Source organism: Barbus barbus (assembly GCF_936440315.1).
Source record: "Barbus barbus genome assembly, chromosome: 17".
In the NCBI taxonomy this organism is placed as follows: Eukaryota; Metazoa; Chordata; class Actinopteri; order Cypriniformes; family Cyprinidae; genus Barbus; species Barbus barbus.
Genome location: NC_136745.1, coordinates 7,639,176 through 7,650,966, shown reverse-complemented (window position 1 = coordinate 7,650,966; position 11,791 = coordinate 7,639,176). Strand labels below are relative to the sequence as shown.

Genomic DNA, 11,791 nt, shown 5'->3' with positions numbered 1-11,791 from the left:
TTGTATTTGAACCCATTTCAGGATATAAACAGGACGTTACTTCTGTAATATGCAGATCAAAAGGTACCAACAAGGCAACATGCTGAAAATACTTCATACATACAGGGGAATTGGGATTTTACCTCAAAGCTGTGATCGAGCGCGCGCTGAAGAATTTGTATTAAAGATTCATTCACACAAATGTCATTTCCTCACCCTCATGTTGTTCAAAACCCATGTGAAAATGGGAGAAATTTTGAAGAATGTTCATCTGGGGTTATACAACTACAAAAACGTTTTATTTAATAAAACAAATGTACTGTATACATAGTGCTGACAAATCGATTCATTGTGATTAATCGCATCCAAAATAAAAGTTTGTTTACATAATATATATAAGTGTGTACTGTGTATATTTATATGTATATAAATACACGCATATATTTAAGAAATATGTATGTGCATATATATTCATAAATATAAATGTATATTACATTATTTCTTAAATATATACATGTACAGGTGCTGGTCATAAAATTAGAATATCATGAAAAAGTTGATTTGTTTCAGTAATACCATTCAAAACGTGAAACTTGTATATTAGATTCATTCATTACACACAGACTGATATATTTCAAATGTTTATTTCCTTTCATTTTGATGATTATAACTGACAACTAATGAAAGTCCCAAATTCAGTATCTCAGAAAATTAGAATATCAATTAAGACCAATGCAAAAAAAAAAAATGATTTTTAGAAATGTTGGCCAACTGAAAAGTATGAGCATGTACAGCACTCAGTATTTAGTTGGGGCTCCTTTGGCCTGGATTACTGCAGCAATGCGGCGTGGCATGGAGTCGATCAGTCTGTGGCACTGCTCAGGTGTTATGAGAGCCCATGTTGCTCTGATAGTGGCCTTCAGCTCTTCTGAATTGTTGGGTCTGGCGCATTGCATCTTCCTCTTTATAATAACCCATAGGTTTTCTATGGGGTTAAGGTCAGGCGAGTTTGCTGGCCAATCAAGAACAGGGATACCATGGTCCTTAAACCAGGTACTGGTAGCTTTGGCAGTGTGTGCAGGTGCCAAGTCCTGTTGGAAAATGAAATCTGCATCTCCATAAAGTTGGTCAGCAGCAGGAAGCATGAAGTGCTCTAAAACTTCCTGGTAGACGGCTGCGTTGACCTTGGACCTCAGAAAACACAATGGACCAACACCAGCAGATGACATGGCAGCCCAAACCATCAATGACTGTGGAAACTTTACACTGGACCTCAAGCAACGTGGATTATGTGCCTCTCCTCTCTTCCTCCAGACTCTGGGACCTGGATTTCCAAAGGAAATGCAAAATTTACTTTCATCAAAGAACATAACTTTGGACCACTCAGCAGCAGTCCAGTCAAGACGCTTCTGACGCGGTCTCTTGTTCAAGAGTGGCTTGACACAAGGAATGCAACAGCTGAAACCCATGTCTTGCATACGTCTGTGCGTGGTGGTTCTTGAAGCACTGACTCCAGCTGCAGTCCACTCTTTGTGAATCTCCCCCACATTTTTAAATAGGAACAATCCTCTCCAGAATGCGGTTATCCCTATTGCTTGTACACTTTTTTCTACCACATCTTGTCCTTCCCTTCGCCTCTCTATTAATGTGCTTGGACACAGAGCTCTGTGAACAGCCAGCCTCTTTAGCAATGACCTTTTGTGTCTTGCCCTCCTTGTGCAAGGTGTCAATGGTCGTCTTTTGGACAACTGTCAAGTCAGCAGTCTTCCCCATGATTGTGTAGCCTACAGAACTAGACAGAGACCATTTAAAGGCTTTTCCAGGTGCTTTGAGTTAATTAGCTGATTAGAGTGTGGCACCAGGTGTCTTCAATATTGAACATTTTCACAATATTCTAATTTTCTGAGATACTGAATTTGGGACTTTCATTAGTTGTCAGTTATAATCATCAAAATTAAAGGAAATAAACATTTGAAATATATCAGTCTGTGTGCAATGTAATGAAATAAATCAACTTTTTCATGATATTCTAATTTTATGACCAGCACCTGTATAAAGATAAATATACACAGTACAGACATATGTAAACAAACTGCACACATACATATATATATATATATTAGTGCAATCAAACGATTAATCGTGATTAATCGCATCCAAAATAAAAGTTTTTTGTACTTAAAGTGTACTGTGTATATTTATTATGTGTGTGTATACACACACACACACACACATACACACATATGCAGTATATAGTTTGAAAATATTTACATGGATTTATATGAATATATTTATATTAATTTATTTTATATTATATATAAATATATTTAATATATAAACTTAACATATTTTTCTTAAATATATACATGCATGCATGTGTGTGTATTTATTTGTAATTTAATAATTTCGATTTAGGATTTAGAAAGTAGAATTTTCATGCCGACTTCAAATTTTGGACTAAATTTGAATCACTTTGAGTATTTTATTCGATTGTCCAATAATCCGTTTCACACCAACGTACATCACGATATGGAAGTAGGATCTGTCGCAACTTCCAACGCAAATTTAAGGAAAATGTTCTGCTTCCACAATAGCATTAAAATCTCATTAATACTCGCACATATTAGGTTTGACATCAACGACAAACTATATTACACCTTGCCTGTCTCATACTGAAGATACTGTGTGTTTACATTGTGTGGAAAAGAGCAGCATGAACATTCTGCTAAATTTCTCTTTTTGTGTTCCACAATAGATTCGTCCCGACATGAGGGTGGGGAATTATTTTGTCATTTTTGGTTGATCTACTTCTGTAACACACAAGATAACATCATCAAACCAGTGCACTAGCTAGCAAGCACCTTAAAGTACGTGGTCAGAAGCGTTGAATTGGGAAGCAATTACACACTGAGGTGGGGGTGGTGATGACTCAGCATTGAAACTGATCCCTGCACATGCTGTTTTCCTTCCAGCAATGTCTCTCAGCAGACCTCCATAAATCTTGTCCTCCGCTTGTTCTGGATTTTGTTTTGGGGCGTTTTGCCATTGAACATAAGAAGAGGCCTTAGAGAGTCCCTGAGCGGTTTGCCAAACCAAAGAAATCTGAAGAAAACTCGAGCCTGAGAAGAACAGACACTTAATTCTACACAAGCACTGCAGAGCGTTATAAAGCATCTGATTAGTTTACAATCATCATTGTTAAATAAGCCCTGTCCAACAGCTTTGTAAACATGCATGTGCGATCTGAATGTGTCAGGGTAGCTTAACATTATCTAACCCCAGTGTTCATATTGCATGCCATGCTATAGAATCTGAGCGATACATTCATATTCAGGACCACAGTTATAGTCTGCATTATTCAATTTTGAGGGTTATATGTGTTCATAATAGTTCATGAGATTGTTGTGATACTGGCGACACTGAATCCAGATGGGAAATGTGATCATAAAGGGCAAGAAATGCACTGAATTTAGTGTGTGGGAGGGTTTGGCTGCGTCTGCTATTTGGGAGGCGCGCTCTGTATTTCCGGCGTGTTGTGATATCCGTTGGGCGTCAGTCTGTCCTGAAAAATGTACAGGTTGTTGCTGGCTGCGATGGCGATGATGTTTTCTTTGGGATGCCAGGCGGTATGGAGGATTTTCTTCCTGAAGTCAAGACTGTCCACGCTGACGTCCGTCTCTTTCCGTTTCTTGCCCACGCACACCCGGCGCGGCTGCAGGACCGCCCGCCGCTTGCACATCTCCCGACTGGCCTCCAGAGTCACGTCGCGCAGACTCGCCCGGTCAAACATTCGGAAGTAGTTGTTGTAAGCGCCTGTCATGATCACGCTGCAGAGGAAGAGAGGGATTGAGAGGGAACAGATGCAGGGTAGCTGGATCCGCTCAGGTTATGTTTCAAAGGTCAAAGGTGATGTTTTGAGGGAGACTGGCCTCACCTGTCTGTTCCGTTCCAGGCACATTCAAACTTGTCAAAAATACAATCGCTTTCATACAAAGAACACAATTTGGTTCGCAAGTAGTCGTGGACCTAAAAACACAAGCAAACATGAGACAGAAAGAGCAAGAGAATTCTGAACAAAACCATTAGAGTTAAGGTTAGTCATGTTTAGCTCATGATACATGCAAACGAGCTTCTTTATATATAACCGTATAACAGGAATGTTGCTTGTTGTAGATGTAAAAACTGTACTTTTCCTGCTTTCCAATAGAGAATGAATGGCATTTATAAAGATTTGACCTTACTTTTTGTCTAACCACATCAAGAGTCGGTTACATTTCATCAAAGAAATGTACTTTGGCTGCCCTCACTGTTGCCTGAAGATTTGTTTAGATTTATTTATATTGTACAGTCCTCCAGGGGCCCAAGAAAATGATTCATTATATTACTATATATATATATATATATATATATATATAAAAAATCACTAGAAAAATAAATTAATAAAAAAGAACAATAATAGCAATAATAATAGAAATATATAATATTTAAGAAATTGTATGGTAAATCTACTTAATTTTACATTATATAATGTGCATATCGCTGTGTATATGTATTTGAGTATAATTTATATAATATTATAGTATTTAATATTTTTACTAGCTGTTATTTTTTCATTTTATTTTAAGTCATTTTTATATATTTATGAGTATTTGTATTGTTATAATTATTCCTATTTAGCTTTAATTTATTTTAATTTTAGTTATCATTTTAGTACTTATTTTGATGTTAGCTTTTCATTTAATATTTAGATTTATTTGTATTTTTAATTCATTTTAATTAACAACAATTATTTTTGATAACAGTTTTAGTTTTATTTAACAATAGCAACACTGGTATAGTTTAATAATTGATAATAATTATTTATTTTAATTACATATATTTTTAAATAAATATGTATTCTTAATAGAAGGCAAAAACGTAAATATTTTCCACATATTTTAATAATTTATTTTAGCTTCAGTGCAATAAATATATCAAAATCCATTTAATGTTGCAAACAACATTTTATTTTCATAATATCACTCCTATTTCTATTTTTACAGGAACGAGTCTCACTGGTAACACCATTGTGGATGTACAATAAACACAGTATTGCAATGGTACTTTCTCTCATTTTGTGTTAGTGAAGCCAAACCAGAGAAGCTTGCATATTTCCTCACTGAAACACTGTGTGAGTTTGTGTATATCTGTGAATGAGTGAGTAGGTGAGAGACCTGGTATGTTTCCACGGGTTTATTTTCCATGTTGAGGTCCCAGACTTTAACGGTGAGGTAATCTCTAGTGAGCAGGTAGCGGCCGCTATGACTGAACTTCACATCTGACACTGAGGAAACGATCTCTGAGAAGAACGATCGGTGGGATGGATCCACTGCTTCTTCAAACACTAATGGAGTTTGCACATATACACACGGCATTACAATATCAAAATATAAACTATTAGAACATTAATACTATAACAAGTAAACCACCTTACATTAAATACTGACAATGGCAAATTGGGTTTCAAATCTGAAAGTTTAACTGACATTTAATTTTTTGTTGAGAAGGCTTGTAATGTGGGTGTTTTAGTGGATATGTCCCTGGATCAACATCCTTGTAAGTCTTGGAACAGCACTCTGAGTAGATAATGGTTATGGTTGACAGGAATGTTGTTGCAAGACCAACAAAGTATGTTCATCCAGGAAAATGTCCTGCTTGGAGGTATCTTGTATGCATGGCTCACGTTTGGCATGTTGGTCACAGAGTGCTTGGGCTCTCATGTCACAGAGGCGTGTGGTTCCTGTGCTGCTGCTGAAGGCCAGCAGGTGACAGTGATGAGGGTGAAACTCGGCCACCGTGATCACCTCACTGAGGTCCTCCATGTTTTCTGGCTTCAAATCCACAATATCTGAGAGAAATTCACTGAGGAAACCCAACACTCTGAGGTTTTAGATCACCACTTATTCATAACATTTTTAAAGGCCAGTTCACAGCAAGGACGATAACTATAACAATACATTTTTAATGATCAAACAACAACAGGGAAGTCCACACCACAACTATAACAATAACAGAGAAAATATATGTTATGTCGATATCGTATATCGTTTTTCAGAATGATTTTTTCTAGTTGATGAATGATAAAAACATCAACAGGCAATCAGAATCTACTTTTAAGGGCCTTTACTGTTAAGTATGGAAGCCTTTTGTAGACACTGAATAAAAAATAAAACAAGGTAATTGTGACTTTATCTCACAATTCAGACTTTTTTCTCGCAATTGCGAGTTTACGTCTCAGAATTGCGAGATACAAACTCACAAAAGTTGTAAATTACGACACAAAGCAACAATATTGTTAGAATTAGTATCAGAATGTTTTTTTTTTTTCCAGCTGATGAACGCTAAAAAACATTCAAAGCCAATCAGAATTCACTTGACTTTAAAGAGCTCAAGCATTTAAAGCAACAGATGAAAAACTGTAGTGTGTGCTTAAAATAACAACGCTACCATCATCTGCCGTGGAATACAGATATATATACATAGATACCACAATCGACCGCTCCAGACATGTTGATGCATCTGCCATCTTGGAGCGGTCAACATGTCGTCACTCATAGTTAAAATCAATGAGTTTTCCAAGAGGACTCAACATGTTGCAACCTCTGGATTTCAATTCAAAAGAAATGGGATAACATTTCTCAGGTGAGAATGCATTGGTTTATGTTTTTATATGCATTAACTCAATATTAATAGGTAACATTTTAATGTTGTGTTAGCTAACAGCTTTGTCTTGTATTGTGTTAGTGTAGCAAAATCATCCACTAAAGTCTATTGCAGATATAGATATTCATACATGCGTAAAGCTACGGTTGCAGATGCACAGACAACTTGCTCTCGAGTGTTTACGTCTTTGACCGTTTCAATATGGCAGACAGCTTACATACAGCGGCCTATAGAAACAGCTGCTAATGAGAAATCTATGTATATTTACATCTGTGGTCATCTTAGTAAAATTCTTTCTTCTATATTTTATCTAAAAACATGTTTGGTGCCCAACAACGTTGGAAACTGCATTTTCGCTTAATAAACAATTATAAAACCCCATATCTCTTGGTGTACTTCTGTCTTACAGTACGATGCATGAGGATACTGAAGCTGCGGTCAGTGATGTTGAGATGCCACAGGTTAATTCTCAGGTCATCGGCGGACAGGTATGTCTCACAGTCGCTGTTGACACTGATGGAGTTGATGTGATATGCATGTGCGTTAGCAAAAACACGCCGTGGGGACGCCTCCACCAGGAGATCCATCGGCCGCAGGACAGGGACCTGGACAATGCAGTAACTCACATCAGGAAAAAGTGAAAGTGACGTGATATACAGCCAAGTATAGTGACCCATACTCAGAATTCGTGCTCTGCATTTAACCCATCCAACGTGCACACACACAGCAGTGAACACACACACACCGTGAACACACACCCGGAGCAGTGGGCAGCCATTTATGTTGCGTCGCCCGGGGAGCAGATGGGGGTTCGGTGCCTTGCTCAAGGGCACCTCAGTCGTGGTATTGAGGGTGGAGAGAGCGCTGGACATTCACTCCCCCCACCTACAATCCCTGCCGGCCCGAGACTCGAACCCGCAACCTTTGGATTACAAGTCCGACTCTCTATCCGTTAGGCCAAGACTTCGCCCACAAGTATAAACTTGAAAGAAGAAAACAGAAGGAGAAACGCTACACACCTGTAGAGTGGTGATTGTAGAGAGGTCCTTCAGTCTGCCCTCCTCATCTCTCAGATTGTAGCCTTCTGCTCGCTTATCTCTCTCACTCACCTTCCACAGCTTTATGGTCTTGTCTGGAAAGAAATACAAAAAGTATGTTATTCTAAAAGAAACAGTACTGTGTTTTGGCTTTGAGCGATATTAGGTTATGTTAGCAAGGGTTTCAGCTCTTACCATTGGTGGCGAGGAGGAAGTGGGCGGGGTTATGCGGAGGCAGCCAGCGAATCTTATTGATTTTCTCCTCAATCTCCAAACTTTTCAGATAATCAAACTCAGGCTCATGACTCTGAAATGTACTATAAACATTATATTCGCCCTAAAAGAAAGAGGTAACGGAACAAGAAAACAGAAAATAGTGACATTGTTTGCATGAATGAATTAATGGACTTTTCACATTTCCAGAGAAGTGGAAGTTACAGCATCATAGATAACTAAACTGCTATAGTGGTGAATGGAAACTACAACAGATATTATTTTTGCATTCCCATTTGCTCCAATAGCAAAAGAAGAAAAGAGAAAGAAAATGAAAATCACAATAGCATTTCTATGGCTCTCCAAAAAAGAAAAGAAAGAAAACAAAACAAACATTAAACTCCAGTGTTCTATTCCAGTTTCCTGTAGGAAGTTTGTGAAAAAGGGAACATAAAAAATGTGTTAGTCAGAGATTTGTCTGACCTGTGGTTCTCTCTGAAAGATGACGACTCTCCCACCCTTATCACCCGTGGCCAAGAACTCTCCGGTCTGGTTGAACTCCACCGTAGAGATGACATCCGCTGGATCACAGACAAGAATGAAAAAGAAAAAAATGGGACTTTGTTTTGGTAAAATCCTGCACATTTCTCTATTTATTGTTTAAGATCAGATGTGCTTTATACTGCTTTGTCAAAGTAAACTAACGCAATATTTGTATTTGAACATCAAACTAACTAACAGCAAAAAATTCATAAGTAATATATATGTTGCTGAAGCATTTCTCATTTTCATATAGTTTAACTTTATGCACTAAAATTACGAATAACAAAACTGAAATAAAAATAACAAAATGACAAAAAACGAAATTAAATGAAAAGGAAAATATACAAATTATTAAAATTGTTAAAAACTTTAATAGTCTCTGATAATAAAATAACACTGCTTGCTCTCTCACAAAATGTCATGAGGTGCATCTTGGGATGGTTGTAATCAGTATTGAACTAGTTCCCACTTGTTGACTGCTTCATATAAAGATGCTTATCATTGTATAAGTAATTTCAAGCATTTCAGCAAAGCCTTACAAGAAAAAAATTCAGTCAAGTGTGTCCAAACTTTTGACTGGCATTGTAGCTACTGTGAGCGTTTGTAGAGTGTGTGTGTGTGTGTGTGTGTGTTACCCTCTGTGTACTCTGGCTCCAAGGCTGCGAGATCGGAACAGAGAACCGGGCTCAGCATTCTGGGATGGAACCAAGGGCGGGGCTGCAGCTCTACCAATCCTGCAAAGAGGCAGAGTCCCATGATGAGCCTTAAAATCTAAGTGGATGGGTTACAACATGCCACCGGTGTTTTGATGTATGCCAAACAGACTCTCTGCTAGAACGATTCCAGACGCTGATATTCAAACATGCAGGTCACATGAGCGCCAGCAGAGATAAACCACAATCATCCAGATCTACAGTATAGTCCTGATGTGTTGAAATGGGCCTAGATGTGAGATTAGTGGATCTAATCCTGTTCTATATCAGACTATCAGGGGGGAAAAAATCCCAGATCTGCCACATATGCATATAAACATCTCTATCTGGTCAACAAGCCAATAAAGAGGATCACAAAGCACATTTATGCATGTAAACATTCAGACAGCTTGAACGAAAAGGACAATTCAAATGAAAAACAAGACATACTTAGAAAAACACTCTTTTACCTTCTGTCACATTGCTGTGCTAACAATCCTAGTTCAGTTGCTGATATATTCATTCATTTCCATTGCTGTGTTGGTTTGTACAAAAGGTGTCTGTGAAGGTGCGTGATTGTTTGTTGGATGAGCAACACACCATCCATTTTTCAGCCATCAGCATGAAGGTCTGCTGCAAAGCGTCATGGGGTTTATGAGCAGTAAGTCCACACGAAGAGGCTGATGATATAAAATCCTCAGAAAACTCTCTTGGCTCAGCTGGGATGTATCTACACTCTTCCTGTCAATTCATTCCTGTTGGGTTTTCCTGAAATCAGAGGTAAACACATGACAGCTTGACTTGTGCGTAGGCATACTGATGTTTGTGCAAAAGAATGAGGGAGGGGTAAAATTCTGTCTGTTCTGCTGCATAGACTCCTCCTCCCAAGCATATCAGAGAGAGGGAGACACAGAGATGCTGATTGACACGCTCTCGTCCAATCATGTCACTGGTCAGCGAGTTGTGGCCAATGGGAGAGCGGCTCAGCATCACATTGAGCAGCAACCCCCCACTCCAGCCTCATATTGATACAGCTACAAGAGCGGTTGCCTGGTAACCGCATCTGTCTGTGAGAGCAGAGCACAAGTCAAGGAGGAAACATGAGGCATTGCAATGCTTACATAAAGATGTGAGAAACCTGTTCTGTAAGACAGACAGAATGGACTTAAAATAACTGCTTTTAGGGTTCTTTTGTTTGACAAATTTTTAGCAAAATCAACTTAAATGGAATAATTTAATTTAATTTCTTAATAAAAATACTGTCACATTTAATGTCCATTGACGATGAAGGTAGGTGAAGTTTCAAATTAGTAGCATGGTTTATTTAACAAAGCAAACTCATGTAATCCAAAAAGATAAAATGCAAGTGAAACAGCATGCTATACACACAACCAATACCGGACACTGAACTGAAGTAAATACACAGGGGTAAAGAGGGAGAGGTGAGACTCTAATCGATTAAACATTGAGACAATGAATGACTAAGGTAATCAAGGAAGCAGAAACTAAACACACTTGAACTGAACACAGGCAAAACAGGACAAGAGAATATCAAAATGAAGGTCCATGGACACAAACACAGGAGGTTCAGGAGGTTGGTGGAGCAGAGGCAGACTGAAAGGGAAGGAGGGATGTAGAGCCAGATCCACGAGGAGGAAAAGGAGAAGGGGACAGGACTGGAGCAGGGTACCAAGGTGGAGCAGTAAGGGTTGGAAACTACCAATGGCGGAGAAGCCTGAGAAGCAAACCACCACAGCAGAGCAGATGGAGGAAAGAACTTGATGGCGGGAGGAACCACGGAGGAGGAGATGGCAGGATGAAGCAGGTGGAAGCCCAGAGCACAGGTAGTACAAAGGCCCATGGTGGAATTGATGTTGGGAGGAACCAGGGTGGAGTTAGAGGTCCGACTGCCAGCGTTGGAGCACAGAGATCTTGGAGACCCAGGTAAAGCTGAGGCGAGGACAGGACCGGACGACACCACATGATCCAGTGGCTTCTCCAGCTAATAGCACCTGAGGTGGAGCCATGGTACCAGCCAGCTGTGAGGATGACTATCCCAGTTGGAGCCAGGGAAGGAGCCAAGGTGGAGCCGAATGGTCAAAAGGGCTGAGGTGGAGTTATGGGAATGGTGGCCCCAAGCAAAGCCAGGGGATCTACACTTCAAAGCGGAATTGGAGACTGGAAGCCCAAAGACAGATCCAGGTTGCATGGCAGAGCCAATAGAGAAGCCGAAAGACTGAAAGGAGCCAGAGGAGGTGGGGCCGAAGAAGCGGCTGAAGGAAGGCTGGGTGTGTTCACACATGATCTGGTAATTTTACAGTAAAGTCTGTATGTGTGAAAGAGGCTAATGTCACTGAGCAGGTGCCGGGTGAAAACACTTGGTGCTGGATTGGACCCAGTGGCAAAGAAGAAAACTTTGTGCTGGATGGGATCAACAACGATGAAGAAAAATCTGAGCAGGGAGGGATCACCAGAGGCGGAAGATGTTTGTGGGTGGGAATCGGGGGGAAGCTGTTCCTCTGCTTTCCAGTCAACCAATCGTCTTCATCCAGACCCACTAATACTCCCCACTGGGACAACATTAATAGCTGCAATTTCCATATCTTTTCTAGGTCTAGTATTTGG

The 11,791-nt window shown here is 39.4% G+C and overlaps 1 protein-coding gene across 1 annotated transcript; it reads right to left on the bottom strand.

The window, feature by feature from the left end:
• Positions 1–2,445: 2,445 nt before the first annotated feature.
• Positions 2,446–9,995, bottom strand: ppp2r2cb (protein phosphatase 2, regulatory subunit B, gamma b). The gene is made up of 10 exons (XM_079439266.1): positions 9,637–9,995; positions 9,110–9,208; positions 8,415–8,512; positions 7,914–8,055; positions 7,701–7,813; positions 7,109–7,286; positions 5,702–5,866; positions 5,193–5,362; positions 3,914–4,005; positions 2,446–3,806 (listed from the first exon to the last, which is right to left on the bottom strand). Exons 2-10 carry the CDS (start codon positions 9,165–9,167, stop codon positions 3,479–3,481), a joined length of 1,344 nt encoding a protein of 447 aa, XP_079295392.1. The 5' UTR covers positions 9,168–9,208; positions 9,637–9,995; the 3' UTR covers positions 2,446–3,478.
• Between the last annotated feature and the right edge of the window lie 1,796 nt (positions 9,996–11,791).

What these genes read in the sequence shown, in the direction of transcription:
- ppp2r2cb (XM_079439266.1), bottom strand. Translation starts at nt 9,167, where the DNA reads ATGCTGAGCCCGGTTCTCTGTTCCGATCTCGCAGCCTTGGAGCCAGAG. An exon ending in GGAGCCAGAGTACACAGAGG is followed by an intron (nt 8,513 to 9,109) that starts GTAACACACACA and finishes TCTGTGATCCAG; the next exon opens with CGGATGTCATCTCTACGGTG. An exon ending in AACCCGTGGAAACATACCAG is followed by an intron (nt 4,006 to 5,192) that starts GTCTCTCACCTA and finishes TTGTGTTTTTAG; the next exon opens with GTCCACGACTACTTGCGAAC.